At 35.9% G+C, this 14,928-nt stretch overlaps 1 protein-coding gene across 9 annotated transcripts in view; it reads right to left on the bottom strand.

Moving 5' to 3' along the window:
- The window catches only part of CSDE1 (cold shock domain containing E1), a 40,900-nt gene that overhangs the window by 10,243 nt on the left and 15,729 nt on the right, over positions 1-14,928 (bottom strand). For 2 of the 9 annotated variants that reach the window (XM_032249652.1, XM_032249653.1), the window contains 12 exons: positions 13,966-14,112; positions 12,150-12,348; positions 10,731-10,840; positions 10,238-10,330; positions 9,533-9,630; positions 7,637-7,718; positions 7,189-7,317; positions 6,921-7,046; positions 5,725-5,937; positions 3,744-3,884; positions 3,494-3,658; positions 199-306 (listed from right to left, as the gene is read on the bottom strand). In XM_032249652.1, the coding sequence (XP_032105543.1) occupies positions 199-306; positions 3,494-3,658; positions 3,744-3,884; positions 5,725-5,937; positions 6,921-7,046; positions 7,189-7,317; positions 7,637-7,718; positions 9,533-9,630; positions 10,238-10,330; positions 10,731-10,840; positions 12,150-12,348; positions 13,966-14,103 (1,602 nt within the window). In that variant the 5' untranslated portion in view covers positions 14,104-14,112. The remainder of the gene's footprint in view (positions 1-198; positions 307-3,493; positions 3,659-3,743; positions 3,885-5,724; positions 5,938-6,920; positions 7,047-7,188; positions 7,318-7,636; positions 7,719-9,532; positions 9,631-10,237; positions 10,331-10,730; positions 10,841-12,149; positions 12,349-13,965; positions 14,113-14,928) is intronic. The other 7 variants (XM_032249655.1, XM_032249656.1, XM_032249658.1 and 4 more) reach the window with 5 other exon arrangements.

Here is a 14,928-nt window from a genome sequence, read left to right as displayed (position 1 = left end):
TAACAAAGCTTTGATTAACAAAGAGCTTGACAGACCCTGTGTTAATAAGCTGCTTTCAAATAGAAAGACATTCATGTATTTCTTTTAAACACAAAATATGTCAGCAAAACTTGATAAAACTGGAAGAACCCATCCTGCAAAATTTATGACTAAGATGATAACCCTTAACCCTCTCTCAAATGAGCGGAATTATCTTGCCTTATCTCCTATTTGAGGAGAAGTAGATCCTTCCACATCCTTGGCTTGAAAAGCAATAGTCAGTTTCACCCCACAGTCATCATAAGCAATAATGCCATCTTCAGCCTCCTAAAGAGATATTTGAAAATACAATAAAAACAATCTCAAGAACAAAAACCAACAGAAGCAACTATAGTTCTTACAGATTCTTGAGCCAAAGGATTGGTACAGCTGTAAAAATGTCCTATTCCAAGGTTTTCTAATAACAGGTTATTCATATGAATAAAAGGTGGTCTTGTCTTAAGACTAGCTCAATCTGCTGTAATTTTTAATTGGTCTTCAGTCTTAATCTAATTTTTACAACTGAGGAGAAATCGCATATTAAAAATGTTTAACACAGCTGTGCTCCTCATAGCCAATCAGAAATTAAACTGGGTGTGTTACATCCGATGAGGTGGAATTTCTGTAAGGCAAGTTTTCCCAAAGAAGCTGAAGTAACCTCTTTTAGTAGCACACAGCACCTTGCATAGTATTTAACATATAATCTCAATCAATATACTTATCAATGTATGAGAATCTGGTCTATGATATAGTACATTTCGAGCACTTGACATAAAGGAGGTGATTAAAAATTATACCAGTATTTATTTCAACAATAACTTTTTTAAAAGTACCAGACTTTGAAGAGAAGCAACACTTAAATCGTCTTACATGTATGAACAATTAACTCTTTAAAAGTCTAAGGGCTGGTCTGAAGGTAGTGAGTTATCTTAATTGATTGCTTAGTAAGTTACAGATCAAACCTCCTTGTTCTACTCTTTCTCCCCTTCTCACTAGCGCACTTGACTAAAAAAAAAAATTTAAAAATAAGTCTAAGAAAGTTCAGGTGTGTCATATGGAATCATACAGTAAATAATGACAGTGTATAGCAACTACATAACTTACACTGATTTTATGATTTCAAGATTTCTATGGAGATAATGCCCACATCCCTACTCTAGCCCTGACTTCCTTCCTAAGTTCCAGTCCTCATTACAAACTATGACATATTCAAAAGCAATTCATTTTCCTCTTCTACCATATTCCTTCTGTAACTGCTATATAACAATTATTTATTGAACACTTACAACATTACCAGGTATGATGTATCATCAAATTAATCTTACATCAAAATCACTTCTGTGGTTTCTCTTTTCCCTCATTTTACAAATTGGAAAAATCTGAGGAATTAAGTAAACCTTACCAAGGTTACAAAAGCCAACACAAAATAATCTAGAGGATTTGAGTTTGGTTAAGAACAGTAAGCAGTGAATTCAGGTCTGACTTCAATGTCATCAACTTTTCCACAAATCAGCCAAACTCAAAAGCTTATGGTTCACCTTTTGCTCTCAACCCTCTCTATCCACCAACCTCAGCATCCAGTCAACAGCTAACAATATACTATACATCAAATATATTAAATAGAAATAGGAGAATCCCTGCCCTGAGGGAGTCCAGTCCAGCAGAGACAGATTCATAAACAGGTAAGTGTTATATACTGTAAGAAGGATTTACTAAGGTGCTGTTATAGCTTCTTGGCCTTTTGACTAAGATCGAGTGTATTACCGTACTGCTGGACTAAGTAAAAAACAATAGAAGAGCAGGGAGAGTCTCACACAAAGGCTGTCTTCATGAAGGCAGTTTTGCCAGACACATCTGGGAAGCAGAGCATTCCAAGAATTGAAAGCTCTTAAAAATAAGCCCCACTGAAGTGTATTTTTATTTTTGTTAATAGTATAGTCTGCCACATGTGAAATTCGTATTATGAGCTAGGTACTTTGAGGGCTTTTTAAACTATTACACAATCATTTTTGAAATTTAAAAACTGAAGCTCAGAGGTGAAATAATTTCCCAAGCTACAATAAGTGATAAGCAAGATACCAGCCTTGCTCTTTCTGGCTAATAGTAATTATTAAATTACAACATGACTTTCCAGTATCTCTCATCTCTGTGCCTAGTTCAAGGACTACCTTAACTATCCAAGTAATTGCATAATAATCCTTTTCATTTTTTGTCTTTCTCCACACCATCTAGGCTTCATATAACTGCCATTATTCTCCTGAAGTATATACCTGATGTCACTATCCAAAAGAAATCTTTTCCTTGAAGTACAGAACAAAGTTTAAGTCTAAATTTTTTTTTTTTTTGGAGACAAGAGTCTCACACTGTTAAACCAGGCTGGAGTGCAGTGGCATGATCTTGGCTCACTGCAACCTCTGCCTCCCAGGTTCAATTGATTCTCCTTGCCTCAGCCTCCCAAGGAGCTGGGATTACAGGTGCCTGCCACCACTCCCGGCTAATTTTTTTGTATTTTTAGTAGAGATGGGGTTTTACCACATTGGCCAGGCTGGTCTCGAACTCCTGATCTCATGATCCACCTACCTCGGCCTCCCAAAGTGCTGGGATTACAAGTGGTGAGCCACCATGCCTGGCCAAGGTCTAAATTCTTTAAAGCAGTAATCAATACCTTCCCAGTCTAGCTAGACCCTGATTTTTCATCCTTATTTCTCTGAACCTCCCTCACCAACAAAAACCCACACACAAAACAAAACAAAAAATCCTGTCAGACTACTCATTGCTTCCTAAGGAAACCCTGAAATTTTCTCATCTGTACTTTTACTCTGTGAAGAATGCTCTTTCCTATCTCCATCTATTAAAAATGTCAATACCTTAGTGAAACCATCTCATAATTTTTACTACAGCACTCTCGCTGGCGTTTAATAGCAACATTTTATATTCTGTATGAATTACTTGTTTCTATACAACTCTCAATTTGTTATTAACTTGAAAGGACAAATCATCTTAGCCATCTTCAGATTTCCTATTCAGTGGATTTTTCAATATATGAAGTTCAAATATGTGAACTGAGGCTACCCAACTTTGAAAGTTTTAAACTGCTTGGAAGATGCTACCATCATTTTATATAAGTGGTTCTCTACTGGGGGTGACTTGCCCCCCATGGGACATTTGGCAATGCTTGGAGACATTTTTGGCTGTCACAGTGGGAGGCAGGGAAAAGAGGTCAGGATACTGACTTCCAGTGGGTACAGGCCAGAAATGCTGCTAAACATCCCACCCCCACAGTAAAGAATCTGTCCATCCCAAAATGTCAGTAATGCTGAGGTTAAGAAACCTTCCTTTAGTTGTTAATATGACAGAAAATTATGAAAGAGACAAACTCGACTCATAATAAATGTAATTCATTACTATGTGCCTTTCATTAAAGCAGAAGAGGAATAGAGAGCTACAAAAATCATCTGGATTATGCAAAACCTACCTTCTCTTTGCCTTTATTTGGGCTAGTGGTTTTAGGATTGGAAAAAGTGGCTTCTTTTTCTACTGTGCCCAGAAAACGGTGATCTGAATGGGAATGAAACGAAACCGTGCCCTTGGGAAGTTTTTTAATCCTAATAGCATGATTTCTTTGAGCAGAGAGCATATCCTAAAAATGATAAAACAAAATTAGCTTTAAATTGAAAAAGAAAGCATCAAGAAACACTTCCCAACTTTTCTCAAAAACAACTCACAGGAACCACAGTAAACTCTACTTCATCTGCAATATGGAGCTGGTTCCCATCCAGAATTTCACTGAAGTGGAAGAACATACGAACATCACGATCCACACACTTGATGAAACCAAAACCATCTCTCATGGCAGCAATCACACCCTGAAATCCAAATAATATTTTCACTGGCTGTGAATCTTGTCAAGTAAGGCAACATTCAACTTTAAATGCACCATCAAGTTAAATTCATTTCTCTGATGTGACACAAATACTGTTTCCACATTTGAACTGTTCGCACTTAAGTACAAACTCACTGCTTTCAATAAACTAACAACCTGAGCAATTTTCTAAGACTCCCCAATTGTTACTTCCTGGCAAATATGCACTGGAAAAAATTACATTTGAATGTAAACACATGAACACAATGAATTTCATAAAAGCCCAAGACTATTGACAATTTCCAGAAACTTCAATAATTTACAGACCCATAATTCCAAAGTAAACAAAGGCAATTCTCTAGTTTCTACCTCAAAAATTGCATGAGTTTAGGCACAGGAAGGAGTTAAGATTTACATCTGAAAAATAAAATATAGGAAATCTTTTCTCCGGTTTTTTTTTTCCTTCTTACTAAATTATCAGCTTTGTAAGGACACTGTATCAAGAGGACCTGGAGCATGGTCAGTACTCATGTTTAACGAAACAATGAATAAATTATCAATCTGTGATTGTATTACATACCACATATTTGCTCACTGCAGAACTGATTATTCTGTAAGTTTTAAATATGGCCTAAACAATAATCTAACATTTAATCCTTGCTAAGTCCTGATGGTAGCCAAGTTACATTTTCCATACTGTAAAGCAGAACAGATCTTGCCCTCAAAAAGATTTAAAAAAAATAAAAAAAAAAATCACACATTCAGACCTCCATACTTTTAAAGTTAAATACACTGTGTCAAGTACAATCAGTTCTTCAAAGGCAAAGGTTGAAAAAAATCTCAAATTTTCAATGTACCTAGTTCCACTGACAACACTCAGTTATAGTGTAGATAGTATGATTCCAAACATAACTAAATGTAAATTTTGTCTGAGAAAGTGAGTTCATAAAAACTGAGTTCATAAAACATGTTTGGGAAGTAATTCTGGTTGGTATACGCCACTCCTGGACATAAACTCTTTAAAAATAACTTGCAAAGTTCTGCCAAATCAAAACCTTTTTGACTTTGGTTTAACTGCAAACTTGTCCAACCTGTGGCCAAGGACAGCTCTGAATGTGGCCCAACACAAATTTTTAAGCCTTTTTAAAACATGATCAGATATTCTTGTGATTTATTTATTTTTGAGACAGTCTCCCCGTCTGTCGCCCAGGCTGGAGTGCAATGGCGTGGTCTTGGCTCACTGCAAGGGATTACAGGCACCCACCACCACACCCGACTAATTTTTGTGTTTTTGGCAGAGTGAGTTTTGCCATGTTGGCCAGGCTGGTCTCGAACTCCTGACCTCAAGTGATCCGCCCAACTCGGCCTCCCAAACTGCTGGGATTCCAGGTGTGACTCATCTCACCTGGCCATGATTTTTCTTTTTAAAACTCACTGGTGTTATTGTATTTTATGTGTGTTCTAGTGTCTAGATCTTTTGGCTTCCTTGGACTACAATGGAGGAAGAATTGTGTTTCCTAAAATCTTAAGCCACCACTGATTAACACCTTAGGAAACAGTCTGGGAAAATCTACTTTCTACAATGATGAACTTCAATTTTCTTACTCTTCATACTGAGGGCCAGAGAATCACTGACTCTGAAGAGTTCCATTCAAAAAAAATTTTCACATATATTCCCAAGATAACTGCCAGAGATAACCCAGACTGACTAAAATATCTATGGTTCTTAATCACCTTTCATTATGGTCATTTAACTTAAGAAAAATTTTAATTTAGCAGTATTAACTTAAATATAACATGGTTCTGGCATATTAGATACATATCTAGTAATAACCAACACTTACCATTTCTCGGGCTTCATTAGTGAACTGAAATGTATTTGACAGAACTTCTATATTGGTTGCCCGTTCTAATTTGTCACGTCGGTCTGTTGAAATATTAAACCTAACATGATCACCCTCCAGCAGGGTCACCTTGGATTTCGTATCTTTGTCTCCAAAGGGAAGTTCTTTAGGGATCACAAAGTCAACTTTGATGCGTCCTGGCAATGGGTCATTCTGATGAGAAGGAAAAACGATTTTAGCTGGAGATTTCTCATCCTTCCTAGTTCTAAGTCAAACAAGAAGAACACATAGTAAACCACGTTATTTGTAACAGATAGTTTCCTGAAGCAAAAAAAGGTGTTGACAACGTTAAGTCCCATGTGAAAGTTTCATGTTCTATGGTCACATGAATCAACCATCAAATCACAACATTGCAGTTAAGACCCTACACTCTGATACCAAAAGGTTTTAAAGAATTTTTTCAGCAATGACACCACTTGTGTCCTCACTTTCCCCACAAAAGAATCAAACTGGAGGGGTGGAGCAGGGGCAGAGGGGGGAACAAATGTACACCTGAACTGCAGTCTAATCCAATCAGATGCTTTCCAATTTAACTAGCATTTTCTCATCACCCAGTTCAAAAAAAAAAAAATATTCGTGGATATATAAATCAGTGGTTTCGCTTTTATACATAACAAGAAGTACTCAGTTGTTCTATGATCACAGTATATTAACTGAATAGGGTAAAATTTCAGTATATCACACCACATTACTCTTTTATTTTTATTTTTTTATTGCATTTTAGGTTTTGGGGTACACGTGGAGAACATGCAAGATTGTTGCATAGGTAAACACATGGCAGTGTGATTTGCTGCCTTCCTCCCCTTCACCTATATCTGGCATCTCTCCCCATGCTATCTCTCCCCAACCCCCACTGTCCCTCCTCTATTTCCCCGCAACAGACCCCAGTGTGTAGTGCTCCCCTCCCTGTGTCCATGTGTTCTCATTGTTCAACACCTGCCTATGAGTGAGAACATGCAGTGTTTGATTTTCTGCTCTTGTGTCAGTTTGCTGAGAATGATGGTTTCCAGGTTCATCCATGTCCCTACAAAGGACATGAACTCATCGCTTTTGATGGTTACATAATATTCCATGCACACCACATTATTCTATTACTACTGAGGCAAAACAGGACTCTCCTGAAAAAGATTATTTACCTGGTTTTTACTGGGTACTTTTGGGATAACTTTGGTTACAGTTCCTTCAAAATGTTCAATGCTGATATCTTCAAAAATGACTGTTCCTTGAGGCAATAGTCTGACATCTGTTGCAACCTCTTTACCCTAAAACAGAAGGGGTTGGAGGTGGTAGGGGGTGGGGGCGGGACAGGGAGAGGAAGAATCACGTAATTTTAAGTGTTTCTTAAAAACATAACCACCTCTGATCTTAAAAGGCCAAAAAGATCAAGTTAGCTGACTATCTTACATTTCTGTCCTTGATTGTGAATTCCACGTCATCACCAGGCTGTAAAGTTTCTAAGTCACCCTTAAATTCACTATAGTGAAAGAATATCTCTTTTACAACATCACCTCTTTCAATAAAGCCAAATGCCTCCTGAAGCAAAACAAAAAACCAACATTATTATCACTGAGTGTACAAATTTATGATTACAACTTAAAACCAATAATTTTTGTAAAATTCTACCATAGTCACAATAATATAATTTGGTACAATCTAATATTATCAATTAAACAGCCAATTTTAAAGAACAGAATGTTATTAGCAACCAATGAATTTTAAGAGACTACTTTTGAGGTTAACAGTGAAATATTTTTAAAGGGTAAAGACAAAAAAGACAAAAAAAAAAAAAAAAAAAAAAAAGTCTTGAGTTTAAGTACAACACAAAGTGGCCAAAGAAAAACTCAACACTTACCTTCATGGCACAAACTACTCCCTGACAGCGGGCTTGTTTCTTTTTTAACAGCATAATGTTGCGAGCACTTACAGCACCAGTACTAGGAAAAAAAAAAAATAACTTCAAGGAGGAGGAATGAAACAGGGGTTAAAAAATATATTGGCTTGCTTAGATATGAATCTAGACAAACTAGTTTCCTGGGGCTTCAAGAATTCTATCATCACTAAGAATAAATACAAGGTTTATGACATTTGATTATTTTCATATGGCTTCATATGCAAAGGACTTCAACTCCCTAGCTGCCTACATTCGGCAAATATATAAGTAATTTTTCTCTGGGACTGTTGTTGGAAGATTTGTTTTTATAGACTTACACATGGGTGCATGATCTTCTACTCTGTTTTTCTATTTCAACAAAAGAACTGAAAGCCATAAAGCAAATGTTACCAAAGGTGGGGAATACTAAAATTTTAGAAATTTAGAATTTACAGAGTTTGCTAAATTTAGTAGCTATTTTATTAATTATGAGTAAACAGCCCTATTTTCAGTGAGTGCTAAATTTAGTAGCTATCTCATTATTTCCGCGTAAACAGCCATAAAAATTGAATAAATGAAATGATTTTAAGAGAATTTGCTATACTTTAAAAAATAATGATATTCACCTCCACTGGAGAATGGAAACGAGACACCACATGCTGCTTTTATACCCTCATCTTTGTGCAGCAGCAATGTAAATTCAATTTTGTTTTTAAGATAGCATAGACTATTTAAGACACAATGGTACTGTTACTCTAAATGTTTTCAGAGACCTATATACACCAAGCAATTACCTTCCCTTAATTTTTCATGGACAAATAACCCAAAATGTGCTTTCCCCCCACCCCCCAAAAATGTAACAGTCTAACAAAGACACCCAGAAAAGTCTGCCTGCTTTTATAACTTACTGTAGTGAAAAGGCTTTAGAGTCAGATGGGAATTTAAATGTCTGCTATTTAAAAGCAGCATGAATGTCGACAGGTAACTTTGTGAGAACTTATATCTCATTTTACAGATGAAGAAACTAACCAGGTAAGGCTGTTCTGAGGATTAACAGCTATATAAATTCAGGCCTTCAGACTGTAATTTGGTATCTCTACCCAGATATATCAAAAACACTCAAAAACTGCCAAAATAAGTATGATTCTTTTCCCACCTTCAACTTTCTCCATTTACCTCCTTAGCCCAGTTTATGTCTGCCCAGTAGACCAGGCCAGAAAAACAGTATTTGGGACTTATCTGAATTCCAATCCCACCTTTATCTACACCAATTAAGATTGATGAGTCCATCTTCTCAATGTGACCTGACTCCTCCACCCCATCCTCTGAATCTATCCGTATTAGGCAGTCATCTTTCATGTTAACTGTCACATCATTGACTCTTGTCAACAGCATCCCCATTTTTCAAGTCTATCACTTCCACCACCTCCAAAGATCTAAATCAATCATACTTGTTTTAAATACTTCAAAGATTCCTAGAATTGTGGAAGAATACTTAAACTTAACCTTCTGGTCAATCCAATCAAATTTTTGGCCATTTCCCCAAAACATGACATGATACTTCTTCTATCCACAATGCTTTTTTTCCCCTCTGACTATATCCTTCCCTCAAAACATTATTTTTTGAAAAACCTTCATGATCTCTAGAACAGGTCCTTGAAAACCCTGACAATGTTTTAATTATTTTCCTATTTCTGACACACTGCATCATGGCTGTGATACTCATGGATCACAAATCACTAGCTGATAAATTAAAAGTTCATGAAAACTATCCAAACTTACAGGTTAGGATTTTAACTCACTTCAGATTTCTTAATGGAAAACAAAACAAAAACAAAAAACACTTAAGTGAGGAAATTAAAAAAAAAAACAACTTACTGTTTATTGTTATCAATTACAAAGTTTATTTTATCTCCGGTTTCTAGCTGAACGTTTCCTTCGACATCTTCAGGGGTGTAAGTCAGATAAAACACTTCCTGTGAATTAATAAATCATTATTACTATTTTGGCAGGATGCATATTAACTGTATACTGTGATTTACTTAAAAACCTCTTATACTGGCATTTTAAGCCAAATTTCTTAAATACTTTATGACAAGTTATTTTATTCATATAAACACACACTTCCCCTCCATGGTGCTGACTTCTGCGAGTCCACAGCTGAGCAGCAATCCAACTTCAAAAAGCTTACACATGTGGAAGCATTTGCCCAGAGACTGTAGTTACATTTCAAAAAAACAATTTTATATAAAACATTCCAAACAAAAAAAGCTGGCATTAGTGCTTAAAAGAAACCAGAAAAAAGATGCCCCCCCCACAACCCCCAAAAAAGTGATTAAAAGGAACATTTTACCTTAATGTTCTAACTAAGGTCATACTTGGGCAAGCTAAGACACTTGGAAGTCCTATGGAATTTTTCTTTTTAAATTTTTTGATTATGCTGCATTTGAAGCCTCTTAGAAACCAAATTTAGAACTGATTTTAACAATTGCAGCTTTTCGTTTACTATTTTGAAATTTTAAAGTACGCTTATAGATCACATGGTGGATCAGGCAAAGGTTTAAGAAAAATACACAAGTTTACCCCATTACGTTCGTAGCATACACTCCCTGTTGGACTCTGACCCGGGGCAGCTGGAGATTTACTCTCTAAGTTGTGAGGAACAGCGCACACAACCTACCAGTCAAAAAAAAAAAAATTTCCATTGCTAATCATTTCAGTAGCAGCACTGTGCAATATAAACTGAATTTTAATATCCTCTATACTATACACAGGGATGCATTTTAATATGATCCACAAGAGGATGTCATGCTGCCAAGTTTCAAACTTACAGTACGTAAATTGACTGTAAGCATTGACTTAGGGTTGTATATAAAAACCCAATTGAGTCTTGACCATATTTTTATTTCAGGTCAAGAAATGCCAGTGCTTTTGATATAATCTTAAAATAGTAATCTTTATATACTATAGCTCTCTTTCGTGCAAACTGAGGAGATGGGGATAATCTTCCTTTTCTAATGTGAAAGATATGCAAATGCAGGGCCCTATAAAAACACAAAACATCAAAGTCACTAACTTGTCCATTCATTCGTTCTTCAGGGAGGATTTCTTGTTTTATCTTCACCAGTTTAACAGCAATGGGTTTCCCAGTCCGCCGGTCAGATGACACTTCGAATTCAACATCATCTAAAATAAAGAATGTGTTATGTTTGTTTCACTTATTTTTGCAAAACATCATCTTGCTTCCACGCTATACTTAACACAGCATTCGAATTGCCTTAGACCAGTGGTTTTCAAAGCCTGGTGCCTGGACCAGCAGCATTAACATCACCTGGGAGCTTAAAAGAAATGCAAATTCTTGGACCTCACTCAAGTCTTAGTTAAAGACAAACTCTGGGGATCCAGTATAGAAATCTGTGTTTTAACAAGCCTTTCACATAATTCTGATACACACTAACGTTTCAGAACCACCATCTTAGACTGAGAGACCCATGTTGTCTTAATGTTAGTTTTTATGGCATTTACATATACTACAGATGAGATGATTTAACAATCATAACCTTTGGCAAGTTTTTTTTCTTTCCCCAATTCCTCTGTCCCTCAGTTTTCTCATATGTAAAACGAGAATAATTCCAAAGAGAACTGCCATGAGGATTAATCAAAACAATGCTCCTATAGATGCATCTTGTTAGCTATTATGCTCTTTTCTCGAACATATTTTTTTTTAAATGCAGGGGCTCATAATTTCAGTCCTTTAGAAAGCCAAACACTTTCACATGTAAAAACAAAAATTTTTTTTTTTTTGAGACAGGGTTTCCCTGTCACCCAGGCTGGAGTGCAGCGGCATCATCTAAGTTCACTGCAACCTCTACCTCCTGGGCTCAAGTGATCCTCCCACCTCAGTCTACCAAGAAGCTGGGCCTACAGGCACAAGGCACCTTCCCTGGCTAATTTTTGTAGCAATGGGGTTTTGCCATGTTGCCAAGGCTGCAAGCTGGTCTTGAACTACTTAGCTCAAGGAATCCGCCTGCCCTTGCCTCCCCAAATGCTGGGAATACAGGCTTGAGATACGATGCTAAGCCTGTAAAAATAATTTGTATGGTGTCAGCCAAGATGAATTTCCATATAATCTAAGAAGTGACATTCTAAGAATTACTTTTTTCAGGTACTACCAAAAATAGTACCTGATAAAATAACATAAATAACATTATAAAAGTTCAATATTCCTACTGGCTTAAAATCTTACAGGTAAACAGTCATCGTTAGGGGAAACAACAAAGAAATCTTCCAAGCATTTTATTGTAAATATATGCAAAGACATCTTTTAAGGATTCTGCTGGTTTACACAGATATTCTTCAGTAAACAGTACAACTAAAAGTCCAAAATGTTATTTACATAAAACCTTTTTTTTTTTTTTAAAAACATTCATGATCAAGTTGATATGCAAGACAAATTTTGTGATTACATTTTTACAAAGGAGAACTGACAGATTACCTCCTACTTTTAAGTCTTGCAGGTTGCCATTATACTGTGAACAGTGGAAGAAAAGTCTAGCTTGACGTTCTGAACACTGAATAAATCCGTAAGAGGTTAATAGTTTTTCAATAACCCCAGTTTCACGCAGTGCTGCTGAAGTACCATTAGGGTACCCATTATGTCCATTGTTGTGGAGAAGGTTTGGATCAAAGCTCATCTGTTTTAAAAAGAAAAAGAATATATACAGATCTATACATTATCTCCATAGCATATTAAGTCTTTAGTAAGTCACTAAATCTTCCATATAAAAAGGAAAAAAAAAAAAAAGTAAAAGGAAGATTATGGACTTTTATTACTGCAACATTTATTTAGCTAATAAAACATTTCAAGGAAAACAAGTTATATTGGGGAAATGCCCCCATTTATGGTAGAATTTCCACTTACCAAATTAAAATAGAATTTCTGGGGTTTAATATAAAGGTATAGCAACTACTGCCTTTACATGAACTGAAAATTACTTAAACAATTTCAGAACAAAGGCAATTAACATTAAGAGACAGCAACCACAAACTACCAAAGACTCTTCCCTAAGAGATTTGGGAACACCTATTTTGAAACTCCAGCCAATACCTTAATACTATTTAGTCAGTCATGCATTTGGAAGGCACATCTAAAGTTAGTAGAGATTAACAAAATAAACTAAACTTTCTATGCAGTGCAATATTTACACTAGAAAACTTCAGAGTAATTCATGCTTAGGTCCTTTAATGAAAGACCATCCAAAATAGTGCATTAGAAAACTTTTGAGACAAAACTCCAAGACAGCAAAAGCATTTTCATTTTTAAAATGCTGAACCATTTCACAGGCACATTAAAAAAAATCTTTACCTGAAAGAAACCCTTCACTTTTCACACAGATGATGAAAACTGTTAACTATCATTTCTTTCCCATTTAGCAAAATGGGAGCTATTTAAAAGTAATATAATGGAACCTGCTAGTCATAAAATACTATCACATTAGATGTTTCATTTTGCCTTATTTGAGTAAAACAACAAAACAAACTATGAAACACAAAATAGGACAAAATCCTTAGCAAAGCCTAGGTCTGTAATTTACCACAGTAATGGTACTTTCAAATTATTACAATTATGTTTTAGGCCCTTTCACTGAAAATCTGATTTATAAGTATTTCCATTTAAGTGGATGTTGGATATTATTAATAAAAAGGATATATTTTCATTAGGAAAAAAGTAAAATTCTAGAAAGACAAACCAAAGTATGAGTCAACAATATGTGCGATGGTCAAATCACGTTAAATCAAACCCACCACACATGTAGGTAATTAAGTTCTAATTCTTTTACACTAGCCACCGTTCTGTGTTTGACATATATTAGCTCACCTAACTGTCACAAAAGCCCACAAGAAAATATTAGCCTCATTTTACCAATGAGAAAACAGACAGAGAAGTTAAATGACTTGCCACAATCAAATAGCAGAATAAAACCAAGAAGGTCTGGCTCTAAACCAGAGCTTCTCAAACGAAGATAACTGACACTCTGTTTAAAATACAAAATCAGATTCAGTGGGTGTGGGGATTTTCCAACTCTATTAAGATTCAAGGTGGTAACAATGCTTCTGATTCTTGGACACTTGAGCAGCAACATCCTAAACTACTGAAGTCATCTTCAGTACTGAGACTGAAGGTGAAAAAAAAACATTAGGGAAGTTAGAGAGTGAGTCTGCAGAACATTTCAACCAGAATGAGTGGCAATCCTAAGTCATGCTCTTAACACAAAGCAAGATAAGCTGAGATGGCTGCTTTCCTGACTTACAGATCTCTGATAAGTTGGGGTCCTCTTTTGTTTTTTAGTCCCCGATGAGGTAGAAGATGAAGATAAGGGTAAAGAAAGTGAAGGAGGGGCTGCAGGAGAGGGGTGAGGATCTGATGACACAGTAAAAACGTTCTCCATCTCAAACAGCTGTTGTAGTATAATGTTGATAAATACGATCAGTAACAATTTAATGCACATTTGACAGTCAACCTTTATACATTTTTAGCTCAGGCTTAGCAAAATATAATTAATTAGATTTCTACTGACATAGGATAACATAGAGCATTAACATTACTAAAAAAAAAAGGTGAAATGTATTTTTTTTTAAAGCCCTTAAAACATACGATGACATATACAATTCTGAAAATGCCACGACTCTGATAGTTGTTGGAATAAGACTATTCAGTCCAATTTCTTTTCAATGCCCAGCAACTTTAAATAGAACCTATCATTTTCAGTCGCTAGTTTCCCTAAAGTAGAGTATACACAGATAATCCAATGGGGTGTAGAAGAAAATAATTGTAATCATTTTTCTGCCCAGAGATAAAAATGAGCTTTTATAAATATTTACTGTGTATTTATAGACTAGGTCTCACCGAATTGGTATGTCAGATGGTCTACAAGTATCACATATTACTCAAGTATTCTGAGGGAAGAGTGGAGAACTTCATAAGAGGCCGACAGTGAAGTCCTCACTCATTTGCTCTTAGCATGTTACAGTATGCTCAATGAGAAGATATATAAATTTAGTTATCTAGTGTAACTAAACTACTTTCATAAATAGACAAATGAGGCCAGGTGTGATAGCACACACACTTGTAATTCTGGCACAAGGAGGCTAAGGTGGGCAGATCACTTGAAGTCGGAAGTTTGAGACTGGTCTGACCAACATGGTAAAACCCTGTCTCTACTAAAAATACAAAAATTAGCCAACCATGGTGGCATGGGCCTGTAGTCCCAGCT

This window comes from Sapajus apella, unplaced genomic scaffold (assembly GCF_009761245.1).
Source record: "Sapajus apella isolate SASKATOON/1434 unplaced genomic scaffold, GSC_monkey_1.0 scaffold69, whole genome shotgun sequence".
Classification (NCBI taxonomy): domain Eukaryota; kingdom Metazoa; phylum Chordata; class Mammalia; order Primates; family Cebidae; genus Sapajus; species Sapajus apella.
Note: the sequence above shows the minus strand (reverse complement) of the source record. Positions and strands in the feature narration are given on the sequence as shown.